The sequence below is a fragment of the Alligator mississippiensis genome, chromosome 2 (assembly GCF_030867095.1).
Source record: "Alligator mississippiensis isolate rAllMis1 chromosome 2, rAllMis1, whole genome shotgun sequence".
Classification (NCBI taxonomy): Eukaryota; Metazoa; Chordata; order Crocodylia; family Alligatoridae; genus Alligator; species Alligator mississippiensis.
Window position 1 is genome coordinate 213,176,261 of NC_081825.1, and position 22,826 is coordinate 213,199,086.

Genomic DNA, 22,826 nt, shown 5'->3' on the forward strand with positions numbered 1-22,826 from the left:
GGGGCACATGGAGTGTCCCACAGAAACACAGAGGGTTCCCCAGCACGCTCCCTGGTGAACCCAGAAGTCGACCAGAAGCACTTCTGGTCCACTTCTGGGTCTGCTAGGGAGTGTGCTGGGGACCCCACCTCAGCCCCTGACTCACTGACTGGTGCCTTCTGGATATGGGGGGGGGGGGGGGGGGGGGGGAGAGAGGGGGAGGGGCACCCAGGATCCCCCCCCATGGTTAATCGCTGAGCCGAAGGGGTTCGTGTCCTCCCTGGCGGACCCGGAAGTTGACCTGAAGTACTTCTGGTCCACTTCTGTGTTTGCCGCCGAGCACATGGAGGGCTCCGCCTACCTACGCTTCTGTGGGACACTCCATGCACCCCAGCATTGTAGCAATCACAAGCCGTGCCTGGTACCTTGAGGTACGTAGGAAAAAAAACATTTAAAGCTGCGTCAACATCCAAATCACTGATTCACCAAATCAGCATCGAATCTTCAGATTCGGATTCAGCTGAATCGAATCAGGGACAGTGATCTGAATCAACTAATCAAATCACTGTCCCTGATTCAGGCCGAACCTGAATCAAATAGGGACTGCTTTGCACACCCCTAGTAAGTTGCTCCTTTGTGAAAGAGTCATGCTCATTGCCTATAAAGGAAAAAGAGGAATCATATAGTAACAAAAGATTTTCACATCCCACAAGAACTTGGCCTTTAGTAGTTTATGAGGGCCTTCTCCGGCTGCAGAGTTGACCTTAAGCTAGAAACAGACATTACCAAATGAAACAGATCAGCCATGTTGGGATGTGCCCCGGCAAAGCTGATCCACTTCTCTGGGTGAAACACATGTCACCTGTTGTCCTGCAAGATCAATGGGTGGGACAAGGACAACAAGTTTTCTGCTTGCAGATGCACCTGCAACAATTTCTGGAAACTCTAGGGACTGCTGGGCCATGTCTCTGGAAACAGAGACAGCTGGAACTCTCTGGTATGATACCAGGGCTAAGACCACCAATCAGCAGATTGGATGCCCCTAGCCCCAGCACCGCACTGGAGTGTCTGGACTTCCAAAGACCCATTGCCAGAGGCCCATCTCTGGAAACAAGGACAGCCAGTCTGGCACTCCCTGGACTTGAGGGTCCAATCCTGTGCAGGAATTCCCAGGGAGCAAGAGACCTGGCCCCACAAGTCCAGGGTGTGCCTGCCCAGAGCAGCAGGAGAGGTTCCTCCTACTGTTTCACATTCACTTCTTGTTTTTCCTGAAATAAATTATATTTTGCTGCGAGAAGCTTGTACCTTGCTCTACAGCACATAATAGACCAGTGCCATGACCCAAACAAAGGCCTTGAAGGCTCTTGCAGTATAAATAAATTATAAAAACTACTACAAGATGAGATTTTTTTTTCATATTTTGGTAAAGAAGAAGGTATCACAAAAAATCTGTTTTAAGTTTTTTGAAACAGTAAGGCTATTATTAGACTAGTTATATTTTAAAAATGTTTATACTTTGTAGGGCTTCATTAGAGAACTGGCAAGTGGGCAAAGTTCAACTCTCTTTTGCCTTCATAATAGGCACTGGGAAAATTATTTTATCAACTCAGGAGGCAGTCAGCATTTTCAGGCACTTACTACACTATCACACAAGCAAAGGTTTCACAGTGGTCAGTTTCAAATGGAGGAAAGAACAAAAGAAATAAGTGCAGAAACCATTCAATATCATTAACAGACAGTAAGGGTACACCACAAAAAGGAAAAAAGCCAAATGCATTAGGTGAGAAACTGAACATGAGGAAATTTGACAATAGGGAATCTTCATTTGCATCTACCCAGCACACTGTTCCTCTCTTTTGTGCAGTGCTAGAACATTTTGTTCATTATCCAGCTATTAATCTTACCTCCACAGCATATTGTGCTTTATCTCTGTATTGCAGCATCCTACAGAAATACTGATACCCTTAAATATTTAGAATAAAGATACTGTAATTAACTGCAGGGTGTATGTTACATGACACCAAAAGGTAGATTAGCTCAGAAATGGGAGAACACAAATGATTTCTCTCATTTTATACTACAAACCTCTTGTTTAATTTAACCTTTAAACCTGCTGCAGCTTTTTATTGCATTGTGCCTGGCTCCTTATGATCAGACCTGAGGAAAAATGTCTTGTATTTGAAAGTATGTCTAACTTTATCCCAGCTACATAGTTGGTCCAATAAAAGGTATCAACCTAAGAAATTCTTGCCCCTCACATCTTTAAACCTAGATACTAACAGTTACATTTACTTTATTTCCTCAAAAACTTTAATCCTTAACAAGAGCAAAATATGCTAAACTGCTGATCATCTCAACCTTACACACGTTTTACTCATTTTAAATGAGGATTGCCTCTGGTGGCTTGCATCATGCTTTGGATGACATTCAGATCTGGAACCTGGCACTGATTTTTTCTACTCACAGCATCTCTCTGGACCAGCCAATTCATTTTACACTTATTTTTCTAAATTAAACCTCTACAATTTCAGCCCAATTCACTTGATTCAGTTCTTCCAAGCATGGGGATAGTTTAGATATAATGCAATTTCAAACTGCTGTGAATTTATTTCAACTGGAAATGAGAACCAGATAGATCATTTTAAGAGTATAAGCAGCATTTGCAAATAGAATTCACCAGCCCTGATGAACTTCAGTGAAACCTGGGCTCAAATGCCCAAACTATTTTTGAAAAGTGAAGTCACTCAAAGTAACTGGTGCTTTTCAGAGTGATGTCGTTGGCATTCAACAATAGACAGTTGTGAAGTTTCATTTAAAAGGATTGGATTGTAATCAACGTAACAACATCTTAGCACTATCCAAAATAATGAAAATAATACTTCAAAAAATAGTTACAATACCAGCAATTGGAAGCTGACTTGAGATCTGCTACTTTAATAGGTGATTAAACAAGTGCTTTACATTAATATGGAACTATATGAAATATCTAACTTGGGCAAGACAACAGCTCCATGAATCCAGAATATTTGCAGATTACTAAATCTCCACATAATTTAAAAAGGTCAGTGCAGTTAGATTTCCAAACGAAGGAAAAAAACAAGATAATTTCAATCATGAAATGCTGACAGGGTAGGAAAACACACAAACTTTACCCTAAAGATCACAGAGTGCAAAATAAAGCCAAAATTAAACAAGACGCATGCACAGAATCATAAAAAATTAGGGTTGGAAGGGCTCTCAGGAGGTCATCTAGTCCACTGTTTCTCAGCTCATGGGTCACAACCCAAAAGTGGGTTGCAAGAATATATGAAAGAGTTGTGAGCAAGTCCCAGAAAAATGCAGAAAAGCATGGATTTCCCCTTGCAGGCTGGCAGCACTCCAGCCTGTAGGGAGATCCCTGGGGCAACTGAAGGCAGTGGGCACATGTGTGTCTGCATGCACCCATGCACATTGCTGGCATGCATCCAGGCAGGGTTGCAAGAGCATTTGATGACCAGGGATCCTGGTTTTCCCTGATAAAAGAAGATCCCAAATACTCTGATAAAACCCCAAAATCCATGATTACAATGAAAGGTTCCTCACTTCCCCCTACAGCCCCCCCTGGCACCCCTCACCCACAGCCCCCTAACACCCTGCTGGTGCTCATCACTCCCCAATAACAGCCCCCTGGCCCTGCTAGTGCCCCTCACTTCCCACCCACAGTCCTGCTGGTGCCTGTCACCCCACATGCTCAGTCCCCTGCCCCTGCTGGTACCCCTCAATCCACCCCCACAGCCCCCTGGCCCTGCTGGTGTCCCCCACCCCCCTAACAGTCCCCCCATATCTGCTGGTGCACCTTGCCCCCCCCCCCCCCCCCTGCAGCCCCATCCCACTCCCAACTGCCTTGCAGCCATGCATTGCAGCCCTAAACCCCATGCACTGCTGGCTGAGCAGCAGCCCAAGCCCCAGCCTTGCCCAAACTCCCGCCCTCCCTATGGGGGCCTGAATCCCTCTCCCCTGCAACTTATCTGCAGGAGCTGCTCTCCAGGCTGCCTGGCATCCATGTGCATATATGAGCACATGGTGCCCCTTGCCTCGCTGCCCTCTTCCAGCTCCCTCCCAGCCCCTTACAGGCTGGAGCTCTGCCAGCCTGCAGAGAGCTCTTTGCAAAACTTCAAAATCTGCAGGTTTTTCTGATAAAATGAGAAATCTGCATTTTCCTCCAGTAAAGGATAAAATCCATGTTTTTCTCCATTTTTCTATGGGAAACAGAAAACCCAGATCCCTAGTGATAGGTCTCTCCTCCTGATTTACTTTTGTTTTGCTTTAGTGGTTCCCTTGATCTCTCAGGGATGACTCCTCAAAAACTTTCGTTTGTCCTGGTTGCTAATCAGTTTCTTGATGCATCCCAAACTTAATAATTCATTCAAATTGGAACTTTCTGATAACCAATAATGAACAGTTTGATTAACAGGATTTTCCTGCCGACTACTGCTTGGAACCCTCTCTTGATTTACACAACTAAAACAATGCTTTGAAGATGCTGAGCTAAAGGGTATAAGAAGAGGAACAAAACAGCTAACAGGGCACACTTCAAAAATGAAAGATCCTTCTGACAAGAACTGCTGCTGCATCCAGCCGCCTTCTTAGTGAGAGGATCCACATCTGGAGAAGCTGCCAAGAAAACAGACCGCCTCTCTGTTGCCTGTTTGGTGAACAATTATCAACTGATAGCTAAATACTAGACTTTGGTTTGGGGTCATTTAACCCTGAATACTTTGAGTAAAAATAAAGCCTTTCTGTCACTTTTCAAATGAGGTGTCATGTTAATCCCTTAATACTAGTCCAGAATCCTATTTTATTACTTAACAGCAGCCCCAGCAGCTGAATGCAGATAAGTCTATGAGGAGTGGGGGTTGGAGGTCTAGGGCTTGGGACTGCCCAGGAAGGAGCGAGAGCGAGCGAGCGAGCGAGCATGCGTGCGGGCAAGTGTCTGCTGGCACTGAGGGAAAGTGGCCAGGCGCCAAGGCTGCATCAGGGCAGGAGGGGTGGAACGTGACAGTACCAGCCCAGGCCAAGGGGGGTGCCACAGTCCTCCCCTCCTCCTGTATAGCCTGTACTAGGGCCAGACTTGCTCTGCTGCATGAGCCAGAGCCACTGCAGCCACTCCACTTTGACCCAAGCAGGACAGGGGTAGCTGGTAGGGCAGGGGGCTGTGAGTTGGGAGGGGCACCAGCATTCTTGGGGGAAGGGCAGGGGCATCAGCAGGGTCAGGGGGCTGTGGGTCAGGAGGAATGAGGGCCATTGGCAGGGTCAGGGGCCTGTGGGTCAGAACTGGCCACTGATGTTTACAAACAAGTCCTGGTACAAAAAAAGTTGAGAACCACTGATATAGTTCAAGCCCCCTGCTCAAAAGTAGGACCATCCCCAAATATATCATGCCATCCAAGGCTTTGTCTAGCCAGGCTTTAAAAACCTCTAAGGATGGAGATTCCACAATCTCTCTAGGCAGCTTGTTCCAATGCTTTACTACTCTCCTAATGAAAACGTTTTTTCTAATATCCAACCTAAACTTCCCTTGCTGCAACTTCGGATCATTGCTCCTTGTGCTGTCATCTGCCACCACTGAGAGATAACAGGGAGATCCAGATAACAGCAGTTACTTAGAATGCAGGTTTAGGTTTCGTTCTTAAATATGAATGGTGAATTAATTTCTTTACTGAAGAGGATCTGGACAGGTGAACTTCAGAAAAAAAGATAAATGTTGTTGCATCACCCTTATAAAAAGAAGGGATTTATATAAGGAAGAGTACTGAGAGGTGGAACAGGTTTTAAGGAGGAGGAAACAGCATCGAAGATGGCATGAAAATAAGAGAAAGGGTATATAAGAATTACTGAGGCAGTAATGAATGGTGCAAAAAGAGTAAATAGAAATGTTATCAAACATTGTTACTCAACTTCTATGCTTGAGCAGTCAAAGGCTAGCTCAAACTCTTAGTATCTTAGTTATAAAACCAAGTAAATGAAGTCAAGTCAAATTTTTGGAACTGAAGCTCCTCTTTACTACTGGTATTTATGCATGTATGATACTGTTTTATGAACATTTCATATTACCTAATCTGAATTAGGCAATTATTCACATCTGACATTTGAACAGCAATTATATTAAATACTGTTGCAATTTAAGAAGTATCAAGGATTGTACAGCTATTTAAATCACATTAACACTATATAAATGCAAACAATGGAAAAAGCTTCCCAATTTAAAAACAATCTTCGTCTTCCAGGCATGCAGATGTCTTCCTGATGTTTCTCCCTTGGCCCTGTCCATCAACATATTCTCTTTTGGTGTAATAATCAATTAACATTTAAGTCATTTTGGAGAAGGAAAAAATGCGTTTCAACTAGCTATATGCACATCTCTGTAAAAGCAACTAAGATAATTTTTTCAAGATGTATGGCATTGTTCAACACTTTTCAGACACTTACTACATTAAACTCACGACAAGAACCTATCCGTAAGTTTTTTTGGGACAGCATGCCACACAATATGCAACACAATTTTAAAATCTTGACTGATGCAACTTGTGTTTTCAGGAGGCATGTAATCAGAACTATTTTCCCTACTTCCTATCATGGGAAGAGTTTTCCTGCAGATGAGACAGATTTTGATGAAAAAATTCAATGAAGAAAGTTTTCATATTAAATTAAAAACTGAGATTCTTTTTATGACTAAAAATGATGCATTTCTGGTGAAACTAACTGCACTGTAAAGGATGCTTGTGTATCTTACCATCCATTCAGATATAATAATGTCCACTTTTTCAATTGGTAGGTCTACTTCTTCAATTCTTCCTTTGATTAGGGTAACAGTATCTTCAAGTTTATTCAACCTACAATTTAAATTTACAAGTTGAAGTTACAATTTAACAAGTTATATAATTCCATACCTTTTGCTTACAAGTAAATGTCTGTTAAAAAAACAACAAATTTGACTGAGGAAAAGAAAATTATGCTAAATGTTTGCATTTTGCTGTTTCCTTTCTAAATATTAAGTCATTGTTTTCTACTATACAGTAAAAAGACTATCTCTAAGTAAAATATTTTCAGAAAACTCGTATTACAGTTAATGATGGAAAATGAATAGTCTTCCTCTTAGGTTATAGTCTAACAGACAGCATACAACAAATTCCACAAGTATCAAGACAAGTGACAGGTGAATATGCTGGTCAGTAGAAGACTAACAAAGCATCCCTTCTCCCTGCCCTGCCCCTCCCACTTCCGCCAGCACTGTGCATGCAAAGTCTTTAGCTTCTCCCCCTCTCTTGGAGTCGCTTGTTTGCAACTCTCCTTCTCGGACCCCTGTGAATAAACCTATAGTCATAGTGTAGCATGCGTATTCCAATAAAAGTGATGAAAACTAACTCTTTTGCAAAGCTGCTTTGCACACAATTTGTTTTGTTAAACAAAGTAAGCTGCAAAGTCACGGAGAACAAAGGCTCCCAAAAGATCAGTAACACAGCTATTCTACAATAAAAAGCATTTCCTCATTCCACTTCTAGGCAATGTTATCTGCAATGTTTAATACTGCAGCATTCCAGTATTACCTTCTATATAAGTTATACTAGAAACATGTAGTCTGCAAGAGGTACATTCTGCCATGTCACTGCAGTTTCTGGAATAACGCTACATGGCAATTTAATGGCTAAACAACTTGAGTTCTTGAATTTTAATATTTCTGTTCTCTGTAGTGCACCATATCAATCTTGCTTGCATATGCCATTATCATGACAGCTAATGTTAGAGAGGACAGAATAATTATTCACATCACTGAAATTTATTTCGCTACTGAAATTCTTATCTCTGCCCCTTTCTGATATCTTACTCCCACAATCTCTCTCTGCCTGACTTTCAACACAACTCAGTAATCTCTTTACAAATTTAATCTAGAAGACAACAATGGATACAATAGGATGGAGGGAAAGTAAAGGTCAAAGAGCTACGTTAACATTTGAACTGGTACATATTTAAATAAGGGATCAATTAAATATTCTCTAAACGTGTGAATCTTTTATTGAAGAGATTATACATCACCAAGGGTGTGATTTGTAATAAACAGAATTATTTCTGATACTAAGAATCAAAATTAAAAGTTTGTTCTTAGGTCTAATCTAGTTAATATTAGGTACTAATTACTTAGATACCTGAAGGACCAAAAATAGAATTCATTATACAGGCTGCATAACTGATATAGAACAAAAGAATAGAGTCATTTTGCTTTACCACTGTACAGAAAAAAATCCAAGTTAGAACCTCATTGAGGTACACTTTAACCCTCTATTCTGTGAATCACATGAGAAACTAACTGGGCAGTTACTGAGCGCTAGGAAAATGGGTAGGTATTGGTTAATTAAGAAATCTTCTATGTGACTATCAGGAGTCATGGGACTCTTACCTTATTTTTCATCTTCGCACTCAGTCAGTCATGCCCCTGCCATTTCCCAGTTTCACTGGCTAAATATGGAACTGCCTGCACTTCCTGACAGTTCAAGGCACGTAAGAGTTGCATTTAGTTCTTAGTAGGAAGGGGGAAAAAAAAAATCACTTGCTTTCCTCTCTATTATTCATTTGTTATTCCAATATATAGATTTGTCATATTATGAGTTTCTCAGTTATGCCTCTTTATGGGAAGGTGTAACAAGTCTGTTATAAATTATCTGAATGTGAACAGGAGACAAACAAAACAGTTTTACAGTAAAGGTAACCTCCAAATATGTAGCTTTAGTGATGGTTCATTGCGTGCTGCAAGGGATCATTCATCACTGTCGTAAGAACAGCTCTCCTTTTAATCCTCTTCTGGCCCCAGTAAAGTGTGCAAATCAGCAAACTTGAAATGAAATGCAGATGGGTATTTCCATCATTTGCTAAACTGAAAATATGAGTACATTCTGTACTTTAATAAGGAATGAAAGCAGTGAACAACCCCAAATGAGTCATTTAAAGCAGCAGCAAGATGAACTATTTCACACAGATGACAGTCTGAAAGGAGTCAAAGACTGAGAAAAAATTCTCTTTGGAAAAGCATTGGTTATGACATCAAAAACATCCCAGTCAGAGTGCTGAGTAATAGGTGATCAAAGATTGGAACACTGCAGCTACAGTGTAAAGGCATTTGCTTATAAAAGAAACATGTTAGATTATCAAAGTATCTCCTGCAGTGTCACTAGGAAAGACTATTTTGAGGAGCCACTCAGCATTCACCAACTGTCCTTTCAACCTCCATTTTAAGTTGGCCATAATTTAAAATTCCCCAGTGTGCACCCTAAATAACCTCTGGGATCTAACCTCATCCTTCTGTCAATACATCCCAACACGCCAGTTCTATGTTCCAATAGCTCTCGGTCTTTCAGACACAGCCTTCTTTCGTTCTTTATAGCTTGAATTTTTCCTTTTCAACTGTAGAGACAGCCACCATTTCATCAACACATTGTAGTGAACAGTGTTCCCAGTGACTTTGCAGTAGTTTTTCTTTTTTATTAAATAAAAGCTTTGCTGACACCATAGAATAGTAATGTTAGCAAAGCAACAACGTTCTCTTCCAGCAAGCAAGAAAATAGAGGTCAATTAGTCTTCCACGGCATCTTTAATAGATAAAACAAAGAGGGTTGAAAACAGATATAATGCAGCATACTCCATAACAGGAGACTCCATTAAAGTACACTACTGTCATGTACTCTGACAGACGATGGTTCTCTAGCAGCACACTTGTAAAGCTAAGATACTTTCTTAACTTCATATTTAGAGTGTATTCAATTTACTGATATACAGGGCATATAAATGACCCTCTTTAAGACTTCATTAAAAAAAATAACAAAAATTAGCTGGGATATGACAAATCTTCATTTCAAAAGGCATAAAGAGATTTTAACCACTGAAGGCAATAAAAAACCCCATGGAAAATAAAAAATGAATATTTGTTGAGTTACAGAATCTGAATAGTACCAATAGGGAGAAGGAACTGGCAACATACCTATAGGCTGGGGAACGTCCTCCTCATCAACACACTGGCTGAAAGGGATCTTGGAGTCATTGTTGACTCCAGGATGGACATGAGCTACCAATGTGAGGAAGCTGTCAGTAAGGCTACCAACACCTTGTCGCGCATCTACAGACGCATCACAAGCAGGTCCAGGGAGGTGATGCTTCCCCTCTACACAGCACTGGTCAGGCTGCAGTTGGAGTACTGTGTCCAGTTCTGGGCACCGCACTTCAAGAGGGATGTGGCTAACCTTGAGAGGGTCCAGAGGAGGGCCACTAGCATGGCCAGGGGGCAGCAGGCCAGGCCCTATGAAGATAGACTAAAGGGCCTGAATCTATTCAGCCTCCACAAGAGAAGACAGAGGGGATCTGGTGGCCATCTATAAACTCACCAGGGGGGACCAGCAGAAAATAGGTGAGGCTTTGTTCCCCCCAGGAACCACCTGGGATAACAAGGAATAATGGCCATAAATTGATTGAGAGAAGGTTCAGGCTCAATATCAGGAGGCATCACTTTACAGTTAGGGCTGCTAGGCTCTAGAATGGGCTCCCAAGGGAGGTGGTGCTCTCCCATATCTTGGAGGTCTTCAAGAAAGTTGGATAGATATCTGGCTGGGGTATTATGATCCCAGCACTCGTTCCTGCCCAGGGCAGGGGGTCAGACTTGATGATCTGTTCAGGTCCCTTCCAACCTTAGAAACTATGAAACTATAATAATTCAGTATAGTGCAGCCCTACAGAATTGTACTTACCTTGTCGGATCCCATCTACACAATAGGATTTGTTTCCTAAACACCTCCCACTATTCTACAGCTCCACCTGTAACAGAGTTGGACGTTGTGACATAAAGACTATACTGACCCTGCCTAGCATCTGGCCAAGCAATGCTACATAATGATGCCTAAAATGTTGGTATCCATAGGAAGCCCCAGCCTGCATAAGTGCTTATGCCACAGCTAGCACCAGTGAGAAATTTTATGGAAATATTAACCTAAACACAGTCTTGCTTTGGACCCAACCAAAATTGCAGGTGACAAGATTGTGCAAAAAATCAATTTGTCAAGGATGAGGATGATATACTGCCTTGGATTGTGCCACCTTTCCTTCATCAATAAAGACTAGTACTCAATACCAACCAAAAGAGAAGATTCTCCAGGTGTGAGAAGAACGGATGCTGAACTTACAATAGCTGTTTTAAGTCATTTCAGTTCTAGTATTTAACTTTCTTACCTAATGATGTCCATGGCCTGATAAACAATTTCTGACTGGTCAACTCCAATCACTTTCTTCGCACCTGCTTTAGCAGCAAACATGGAGAGTATCCCAGTGCCACACCCAACATCCAAAACCACCTAAAACAAATAAAGTAACATTAGCTTATTTTCTTTCCTGCAAAAAGAGTTGTTCAATTTCCACAGCGGGGAAAACATCCCGCAAATTCATAGAGAAAAGGTAAAAATGCTACCACTCTCTAGCACAAGCTTGACACAGAAAAAAGCTCAAATAAGAATTCTTTACTATCATTTATTTACCAAAATTAATGGTTCTATTCTATATACTTCACCTGGAGAGAGGAGAAAATGTTATTTAAGTATGTAAAGTTCAAAGGGCAAATAAAAATGTTAAAATTTTAGTTTATAAACAATGCAGCTTAAACATTTGAATGACATTTAAACAGCATTTAAAACATGATTACTTATAATTATCTACTTGCCACAGTGATTGTTCATAGTTGGAAATGCAGTTGTGACAAGGACTTCCTTGCAAGTACCTTTTTGAATTTATTGATGGGTTTGTTGCGGTGGGAGGAGGGTGGGATTGCCAATGTTGGCTGATCTTTTATTCAGGTGTTAGCAAACAATGGCTTGCAGGCCATATCTGGCTTGCGAAGAGACTTGATGTAGACCATGTTTTAGTAATGGCAGGCCTATCTCCTGCTGCCACCCAGCTATCTTATCTGACCCACGTTCTGCATTTTACTAATGGTGGGACCTAGTTTTCCCCCTATCTTTCCCTGCTCCGTGCAAAGGACTGCTCTCTCGTTCCCCAGCTGCAGCCTCAATTCACTGCTGCCACTGATTTATCTGTTCCAGATTGTTGCCTGCCATGCTTTTCGGTGGAGGCTGTCTTAGAGGGAGAGAGGTGAGAGATCCGCCCTCTGCACAGAGAAGAGAAAGCTGAGGCAGCAGCAAAGGATCACAAGCTGCAGCAGGCTATCAACGGCTGTTGACTCCTGCTTTTATTGGTCCTATGTGAATCTACAGAAATAGCACCGTCTTCCCCAGTTTATCAGTTTATGAAACTATTCCTCAAGTTATGAAAATACCATTTTAACTCCTTCTCCATGAATTCATGGTGCATCTTCCCTACTATGGGAAATGTTTCCAGCAGATACTTCTATACTGCAAGACTACAGAAGAAAGGGAGTTCCTTCATTATTGAGGATGGAAGAAAGAAACCCATTCTACCTAAACTTCTCTGTGCTAAAGTAGGGGAGGGGAGTAGAGACCAACAAATTAACAAAATTGTGACAACTTCCCCACCTTTGAGCTTCAGCAGAAAGATCATCTCAGAGCAGAGTATTATGGCTTCACTAAAGGAAGAAAGGAGCTGCATGTTTAATAAAGAATAGTTATGGCAAGGAGATCCTCACTCAAAAGATATTTTTGACGTCTCAGCTGTCAGTTGTTATTTTTTTGTAACGCTGGCCACTTTGCTTCTATCCCATTCTGCTTTGTACAAGCCATATTGCTTCCTTTCATCTCTTTTGGCATAGCATTCATCATACAGCCACAGTTTACATCAGGGATAGGCAACCCCCCTGGCACACATGCCAGAGCATGACACATGAAAGTATTTTGCTTACGTGTGCCATGAGGTGAATGGCGAGGGAGCTGTGAGGACCCAATCCCTGTTGTGGCAGTACAGATCCGGCCCCTTCCCTGCTATCCCCTTGAGGTGTGTGTGCAACTACTGCTAGTAATGAGTCAGGCCAGGGCTCTGTGCGCACCACTGCAGCTGCTTGTAGCCTCCCCAACACCTGCTTCAAAAAGCCTGGACTCCATGGCAGGCAGCAGGGGCCGGCCCAGAGCCCAGGCTGTGGATCCCAAGCAGCTGGGAGGCTGAAAATGGCTGCAATGGGGTCTACAGAGCCCCAGCCTTGGGGCAGACAACAGGGAAGGGGCTAGGGCTGTGCTGCCACAACAAGGATCAGGCCCCCTTGTGGCTCCCTCACTGCCTGCCCCAGCATGCCAACATTTTAAAAGTCGAGGTTATGGGTGTTTTTGGCACTCTGCCCAAAAACATTGCCAATCCCTGGTTTACATCATTTTGGGCATATTATCTTTTGAAAGGATAGAGGACAGGTCTTCATTCTTTTTCTGATTTGCCAACAGCCCTCAACATCACTGGCTACAAACTTGCCCACAGTTGTGACAACTATTTCTAGCTAACCCTTTATTATTTGATGTATTTAACATCTTGCTGTTAGAATTTCTGCTCACAACATTTAAAGATGAGGAAAATTTTAAAATATATTAATACCTCAAAACTATTTGACTGTTCAATGCTCCAGGAGCCTATGTGCATTCCAAACAGGAAACACTCATTTATTCAAATTCATTGGTGGTATTCGTGAATTAGTACGTTCAGAACTGTGTGCAACAGAAATAAGAGTATGTCTCAGATAACTCTCCAAAAGTTGCCCAATAAAGAACAGAGACAACTGTATTGGGGTGCACTGATAAAGATTTTCTTGGCCGGTACCACTAGTCGATTTACAGGAATGCAGCCAAGCAGTGTGGCTCCCTGCAAGGAAGTCTGTGGAGGGGAAGGGGGTGTTGTGGGGGACAGATGGAGGTCCCTATGATGAGGGAAGGAGTGGGGCAGGGGCTGGGAGTGCTGCCCAGTCAGGATGGTGAATTGGACCTGGGGACAGCGTGGGGAGCAGGCAGAACTGCAGGCGCTTAAAAAAAAAAATCAGCATTCTGGCGCTTAAAAAATGGTGGCAGTGGCACTTGAACTTGAACTGAAGTTTATCAAATGAGCTTCACTTCAAGTGCCACTGACGACATTAAGCGCCAGGACGCTTTTAACCAGAGCGGAGCTGAGTGGGGCAAGGGTAGATGTGGGCTGCCTGCTGTGGGTGTGGTGCTCTCTGCTCTGTGGCCTTTCCCTCGGGAATCCCACGCTAGCCATGCGCCCCCTGCCCACCCAACACTGGGAGGCACAACTCACTGTCCCCACCGCTGCCAGGTGGGCAGGGGGACACATAGCCAGCATGGGGCTCATGAGGGAAAGGCAGCAGAGCGGAGAGCCCCAAGCCCACAGCAAGCAGCCTGCATCCAGCTCTGTGCACAAGTCTGGAGGGGCGCAGGCCCCTCCATGCCTCCTCTGGGGGGGGTGCACAAAGCAGAGGGGAGCCACCACCCCCACCCCTCTGGACAACCTGCACCCTGTTCTGTCCTGCTCCCGGCCCTGGCCCTGGATCTCATTCACTGCCCTGGCTGGGCAGCACCCCCAGCACCTGCCCCACTCCCTCCCTCACCATGGGGATCTCAATCTGCACCCTCCAACACCCTTTCCCCTCCACAGACTTACCTGCAGGGCATTGCTCTCCATGCTGTCCAGCTGCATTCCTGGCCACATGCATGCATGTGGGATGCACGTGGCATCTGAAGGCCCCAGATGACATTACTGGCTACAGTAGCCAAAAAAAAGCCAATAGCCAATAATGTTAATTTTCCTTTTATCAGTGCTGATCTGATATGTAACCAATATATCAATGCACCTCCAAATTGTACTGTGATAGCACGTAGCAAATTAAGGAAACTATCATTATAAAAATGACCTGAAATAAAGTGAACTGAAAAAAAAAGAGAGTCTTAAGAATCACATTCTATTTCTGGAACGTCGTAGAGAAGACCTCCTTTGGGAAACATTAGTGTGAAAGACAGAATGTGACAGCTACCCACTCTTGTCACTCTTCCAGCTATTCCAGTAGTCAGTTCTGTAGCCAAATTGTATGCTACTATCTTTTGCCACTGAAGTTCTAACAACTAAAAGCTACAACAGCCTCAGGCTAAAGTCTTCTGAAGAAGTCTTTTGGATACAGAAAAGGACAATAAAGGAGATGTTCTTACAATTGCTGAAATCTCCTGTTTTCCAGAATCATCCCACTGAAACATTTTACCTGTGGTAGTTAGCAAAACTGCTGAACCATGAGAGCTGGAAATGGGTACCAAACATAAACCTTTGCAAACCAATGACCATGCTGTAGAGTCGCACAGAAGAGAGCAATCACCATAAATGGGAAAAATCAAAACAGACAACATTTTGGACAGTTGCCCTGGTCAGTTAAAAAACAAATGGAATAGCCACAGGGGTTGGGAAAGAGTAGTCAAGCTGCAGCTCATTTCAGAAACTGAAACACATGAAGAATAATCACCACTTAGCCTGAGGACAGAGGTCTACAGTTAAAGTATTCTTGCAGCGATCACATATGGCCACTCACCAGAGATCCAGAGCAGCTGGGCTGGCAGTTTGGCAACACTGCAACATATTACAGCATTGTAGACACCAAATTCTGTACATGCTCTACAGTCAATTTCAAATAAATACAAATTTCCCCACGAACAGGAATTAATTAGCTTGGCTTCAGAAAAGTCAGCTTTCTACCCAAATAAATCTATTTTCTCAATGGGCCTGTTTAATATTTAGTAAGAACAAACTTTGAGTACAAAAAAGGAGAACAGATGTCTCATAAAATGTCACTGATATGTCACAGACCATGACATATCCTACACAAAGCAATCTCTCTGGTACACAAGATTTTGACTTCAAAGGTAAAGCCTTAGTTATATAAATGGATCACTTTCTTTTCTGAGTGGGACATACTAACTAAATTGAAGTCTCCCATTCTTCCTTTCAAATGTGGATGATAAATCTATGTTGAGAGGCAACGGACAATAATTTAACCCACTTTGTGACAAAACCACTGTTTCTTTTGACACTAGGCATGGCAGAACAACCTGCTCATTTCCAAAATGCTAAGTATCTCAAATAATTCAGACTGCCCCCCTCCTTACTTACAAAGTTATACCATTACTTCTCTTTTTGAACGCTTATTCTAGTCTTTGATTAAATGAAGTAGTTTCTTGAGATCCTTTATGGCCAACCTATCAGACAAAAGGTGGTTCAGTCTTATGGACCACATCTATTGTGATAGCACACACAAAACTAAAATTGACTACTCATACTACTTATGAATAAGATAGCCAAGAGACTGACAAACAGAAGATCAAAGGGAGGTGTAATTAAGTTCTCGATGTGAACCTTCACAACCCCAAGAGTTTGGTAAGACCTGCTGCCTTCAGGAATCATGTTATAGATAGAGGAAGGGGAAAAAATATAAATAAAGAACATTTGAGGTGATCATGCTAAGAAACTTTATCTAGGAGTTTATTTTAACAGGGTAGCCAGACATAGGACCTCTTGAAAAAATCTCTCAGGTATTCACCCTTATAGCTTTCACCTGATCAGTACCGTATCACAGAATGAGCATTTGGACGTGTACTTGGACCAGGGTATAAGCAGACATGGAAACCTTCTCCTGGACGCTAAGTGTACGAGACATTGGAAGCCCCAACCCATTTGTATGAGGCTTAAGCATCAGCATAGAGAGGGAGGGAGAAATTTCATATGCAGTCACTAATGTGAGTGAAACTAAAAGAGGTATTTTAGCACTCTTTTCAACTTAATAGTGTAAAGCAAGAGAAAAGGAAAATAAATTTTCTGGTCATTTTAAAGCAAAGACATCACAGCTTGGCCTGATGGACCTGATTCTGGAGTAGCTCGCCTTTACTTCCTTGTTTACCTTGGATAAAAGCAAGTCTATCATCCTCCACTGTTGTGCAGTGGAAAGGAAATGCGACGCATCAGTTTTTCAATGCTACTTCTTGGTTTTGAGAAATAAGTGTACCAGCCTATTAGAATACATGCTAATTTAATGCCATGATGAAATCAGACGCCACTTCATGAAAACGTATGGAGACAACAGATATTAAGAATGAGCTTATCAAGAGCTAAGCCTAGATTCTGTTAACACAGTTGAAATCAAGCCTAACTGCACCTACTAAAGATGGCTGATACCACTAAACAACAGGAAAGGAAACAACACGTATGAATTTAAGCTGGAAGGTGCTGAAAAAGGGGGGAAATGGATTATGTGGCTGAATAGCACACCAAGAGAAGCACATAGCAGGTAAGAAGAAAAGGAAGAAGGGGCAGGTAAGCAACTGAATATTGGTTAGTTGGTTTGATTTGGCTCCCCAAGGAAACAAGTTAGGTGGCAGAGTGCTTTGGAAACAGAATAATAGAAAAGAAGTCCTTAGAAGGTCAACTAGTCCAACCTCCTGCTCAAGGCAGGATCAGCCCTGCCTAAACCATTCCAGACAAATGTTTGTCTAATCTTCCCATAAATACTTCTAAGGATAGAGATTCCACATCTTCCCTAGCTAACCTATTTCAATGCTTAACCACCCTTATGGTGATGACTAGAAAATGTTATTTAGTAGAGGTGCACCAATACACCGGTCCCGTATCATATCGGCACCGATAGAGGGAAAATTAAAAGTATCGGAAATTGTTTGTTTGTTTGTTTTTACTGTTGCAGCCAATCACGTGCCTGACAAATGCCCCGTGCATGTGCACAGCTGCAGCACACACAGGTCTAAGAGTGCAGCCTACCAGCTTAGAGACCAACATCTGGCTGGTAAGTCTGGTATGGGGGAAGGGGTGATGGGAGGGAAGACTTGGGGGGGGGGGGAGGGGGGGGGAGATCTAGGCCCCCGGGGTGAGGGAGGGAGTCAGGCTGGGGCAGGTGTTGCTCAGTCGAGGTAGGGTGGGGTGCAGGATGGAGCCATGGCTTGTCTGAGGGGCATGGGGGGTGGGAAGCTGCTCCTGCCACTGCATGCACCCCAGGAGGACATGGTGGGCATGTGCCCCCTGGAACTGCATGTGTGGTGGGGTGGGCTGCCACGAGGGCCAGGCTCTTCACAGCGGGAGCTGGGAGGGGGTGTTGCAGGGGGCTACGGCTAATTTTGGGGTGGCTGCAGTGCTCCCCCCCATAGCTCCCTCTCCCAACACTGTCCCCGCCCACCCCAAGTGCGGCCTGGCTCAGCCCCCCACTCCCCCTCGCATGGGAAGAGCCCAGTGCAGCCCTGACCCCAGCCCCCAGCGGCATCTTGCCCTGTTCTGTGCAGATCCGGGGGCACATGCTCCCCATGTCCTCCTGGGGCGTGTGCAGTGGCAGAAACCACCCTCCCTGCACGAGCTGTGGCTCCGTCCTGCATCCTGTCTTGCCTTGGCTGAGCAGTGCCTGTCTCAGCTCCACTCCTTCCCTCACCTTGAGGCCTCAATCTGCTCTGCCCCCACCCCCTTCCCCCACAATGGACCTACCAGCCCAATGCTGGTCTCCAAGTTGCCTGGCTGCATATCAGGATTGGATCCGTATTGGCCAATATGACTCCTTAAAAATTGTCCATTGGTATCAGCCCAAAAAAACTCTATCAGTGCACCCCTAATGTTTAGAAGATTGTTTTTGAGAATTTGCTTGTAGGTAAGGTAGATAGTGAATTAAAACAATGGTCCAGGGCAATGACAAAGATTACTTAACTTCTAAAAGCTTGTTTGTGACAGTTTCCTTCAAGGTCCAGTGTGTCTGAAGCCAGGAGACACACAGACTGGGAAAATGAAGACATGTACCACACTGTTCCATAACATGAATAGTGTACCCAAACAGAGATAGAGGAGTCTGCAGCACTGGCACCAGGTCAGTGCTCAACTGTGGGGCCCTTGGGAGTTACAGTTTTGGTAGACAGACCAAATTAGGAGGCCCAATAAATAACCAAATTGAGATTCATGCACATGATGGATTTGTGGGAAACAAAGGAATATGGTGACAGGACAGAATGTGAACAGTATAATGACCACAGACAGATCAATCAATGATGACCAGAGATGAAGAGTCATCAGAGGGGAAAAAATACAAAAGGAGGGATTTCAGAGCAGCAAAAGGGTCCCTGAGAGGGGAACCTAAGGCCACCACAGACAGAGGGCACACAACCAGCCTTGCCCACCCACCCGACTTGAGAGGGTTGGGCCTCAGCCTTCAATCTCCAGGATGCTGACTGACATTCAAGAAAGAACCTCAGGGTGAAGCTCACATACTGGTCAGAGGGACTACCAAATAGTCCCAGTTCATTTAGGCTTTTCTTATATAAAACACATTTCCCAAATCTCTAATGTTTCTTTTTTTTGATGGACAACCAATTTGTTCATAGCTTTCTCGAAGTATGAGGACCAAAACTGGACACAGTACTGCAAGTGAAGCCTCATCAGTGCCAAACAGAAGTAAAGGATCATTTTCTCAATTTGGAAGTAACCCTCCTATTAACACATTTCAAAGTGCTGTTGTATTCCCGCCCACCTCCCCCCCCAAAAGAGCATACCTTTTGCTCCAATTCAGCTTCCTATTCAACAGTAACCCTCAGCTTCTTTTCCGCAGTACTGAGCCTAGCTAGTAATTCCCCACTTTGTGCATACAAAGGTCATTTTAAAGCCTAATCATAGAAAATCAGGGTTGGAAGGGACCTCAGGAGATCACCTAGTCTAATCCCCTGCTCAAAGCATCCCCAACTAGATCATCCCAGCCAAAGCTTTGTCTAACTGCATTTTGAAAACCTCCAAGGATGGAGCTTCTACCACCTCTCTGGGTAACCTGTTCCAGTGCTTTACTACCCTCCTAGTGAAAAAGTTCTTCCTAATATCTAACCTAAACTTCCCTTGCAATTTGAGACCACTGCTCTTTGTTCTGTCATCTCCCACAACTCAGAACAGTCTAGCTCCATCCTCTTTTGAACCTTCTTTCAGGTAGTTGAAGGCTGCTGTTAACTCCCCTCTCAGTCTCCACTTCTCTAGATTAAATAAGCCTAGTTTCCTCAGTCTTTCCTTATAACTAAGTCATGTCTCCACCCCGCTAACCATTTTTGTCACCCTCTGCTGGACTCTCTCCAATTTTTCCACATCTTATCTGTAGTGGGGGGGGACCAACACTGAACACAGTACTACACATGTGGCCTACCCTCCAGAGCAGGAGTGGGCAATTATTTTGGCTGGAGGGCCACTTAATGAGTTTTGGCAAGCTGTCGAGGGCCACATAGGCAGCCCTGTCTCTTGACAGGTACCATGTCCCCTGGTTGCCATCTGGGGACCAGAAGTCTTGCCTCCTAACCCCTGAACTTTGCCATCAGAAGTCCCTCCCCCTGCCCCCAGAAGTACTTCTTTCAGCAAGAGGGGTTGCCATCTCAGAACCAGAAAAAAACCCAAAAACTATATTCTAAAAGTTAAACATCTATTACAATATTCATTAACTTGGTTTCAAAAAATATTTTTGTCCTTATTTGCATGTATTTGTGTAGTGTACATGGAGGTGATTGGATAATAGCTTAAAACGAAGTCTTATTTTTGTATATTGTGGGGAGGTAGGGAGGGGTGTGTGTGTGTGTGGGTAAGTGTGTATGTGGGGGGGGCGTGTGTATGTAGATATGTGGGGTGTGGGTGGGTATGGGGTTTGTTGGGAGCTGTGACTGTGCCAGGGGAGGGCGGCTGGGAAGGCTGTGGCATATGTGGATGGGGAGAATGGCTTAGGTGTGAGTGCATGTGTATGCTGGTGCAAGGGGAGGGGGGTGTAGGTGCATGTGTATGGTGAGGTGTACATGTGGGACCCCACTACAAATACACCCCCCTCTACACCTCGTCCCTCCTTGCCTACAGCTACTGCCACCAGTGGCAGCAGCAAACAGCAAGGCCTCAGTGCGCACATGGCCCGTGGCAGGAAGAGCCCCTGCCAGCTGGGCTATATGAGCATGCTGCCCCTGGCCACAGGGTACTGATCCTGGCCCTGCATTCCCACCTGCCCACCCACCGCCACTTCCCCTCCCACCCCCTCAACTGCGACCACTGCCCTTTTCCTGCTAATTCGCCACCTTCCTGCCTGTAGCCCACCCGCCCCTCTTGTACCATGCCATTCCTGGTTGCATGGTTGGGACTGCTTGACACAGCAGGAGCCAGCCTGGCCTGGTCCAGCCCTAAGGACTGGGGCAACCACCGGCGGTCCTCCCCTCCCCACCGTTCTTACCCAAGTTTGTACTCCTGGATGGAGGGAGGGCAGGGAAACAGCTCCAGGGTTGCTAAGCCAGAAGCCTCTGCTAAGCAGAAGCTTCCAGTTGGGGGGTGAGGCAGGGCTAGGCAGGCCTTGCTGCTGTGGCTGCTGGGTCCTGCTGCCACTTTAGACAGGTAGCCATGGGCAGATAAGTTTCTAATTTTTTTTTAGGGGTCCCATGGGCCAGACTGAATGATCTGGTGGGCCAAATTTGGCCCACAATACATATTTTGCCCACCCCTGCTCCAGAGTGTTTGCAACTCAACCCCATTTGTAATATACTTGTAGTGCAATTCCTTTTCACAGGGAAGTTGCAAGATCCCAACATGAAATAAAACAAGATCCAACTTCAAAACCTTAGTTGATGTCCACCTGAAAAACCATTAAAGGAATATCATTATTCCATGCCCTGTGGTACCACTATAATTAAAAACTTCATCCAGAAAATGGGTAAGAAGTCAAATTTAAGAAAGGGAAAATTAGGTACTTCTTGCCCAGTGGGAGTTTTTCCTTAAGACAGACAAACATTAGGTATCTAGAGAAGTCAATTAAAAGGATGAGGATCTATCAGAAATGACCTCAAATTGCATTTTTAAAATAGCCAAAATAACTGGTGGGGAAAAAAAAGTTTACCAGCAATAGAACAAAGCAAACCATAGTTGCATTAGCAACTGGGAATAAGAACATCTCAACAGAAATAATAGACACCAAAAGCTATGAAGCAGGAGTTTTGGCTCCATTTCAATCACTTGATAATCTGGCAAAAAGCCCCTGATTCACAATATAAAATAATTATATTTGAATCTGGTCCCAACACTAATTTCATTAGGGCCCCTATAATGCTTTTATCCTGTTAGATATGGGTTAAAAATGTACTGGGATTGCCATAAATAGAGCCTGTCCAAAATAGATTCAGTTTAAAATACTGGACAAGAAAGGTTTAACTTAACCATGTCATCATAATTAATGAACACTCCGAGACAGCATACAGAACAATGACAACAATGATCAGCATTTCTGTTATCAGCTCTCTGCACCCTCCAGCAGTTGAATAACACTATCACGCAATAAAGCTGGAGTACATTAAATCAAATCCTTTGAATGATACTCTATTCCCAGAACCAGGAGGTATCCAAAACCCAAGGGATATCTACCAGAAGAAAATCAAGCACTGAAGAAATATTTCATCTTCTGAGCTGCTTCCTTTACCTTATCCTTGAAGGTGTGGGGGTTTTGGTATATGAAGTCACGATAGCTTTCTGTACGCACTTTGTCCTATAAATTAAAAATAGAAACAGCATTTACATCATCCGGTTATGCACAGAAAACAGGCTGAAAGAGGAGATGCTTCTAGACAATTTTAGGACCCATCATATAACAAAGTCTTTCCCAAATGAAAAACTTTATTTAGAAGCAAATCCTATCTACTTTTTATAAAACAAGTAGTCAGGCTGTAATAAAGGCATCCAGGTATATACAAAATGTAATTTACAGTATCAAAGTCTGGGGTACTTAGCTCCTGAACAACAGCATTTTTGAAAGTTATTAAAAATCAACTTATACCCCAACAACACTAACTGAAAGGTATGGAAGCTCAATGTAAAACAAC

At 43.6% G+C, this 22,826-nt stretch overlaps 1 protein-coding gene across 2 annotated transcripts in view; it reads right to left on the reverse strand.

Moving 5' to 3' along the window:
• Window positions 1-22,826, reverse strand: part of PRMT3 (protein arginine methyltransferase 3) — a 116,556-nt gene that overhangs the window by 68,979 nt on the left and 24,751 nt on the right. For both annotated transcript variants that reach the window (XM_006266240.4, XM_019477087.2), the window contains 3 exons: window positions 22,427-22,492; window positions 11,227-11,348; window positions 6,752-6,851 (listed from right to left, as the gene is read on the reverse strand). In XM_006266240.4, coding sequence (XP_006266302.2) covers window positions 6,752-6,851; window positions 11,227-11,348; window positions 22,427-22,492 — 288 coding nt within the window. The remainder of the gene's footprint in view (window positions 1-6,751; window positions 6,852-11,226; window positions 11,349-22,426; window positions 22,493-22,826) is intronic.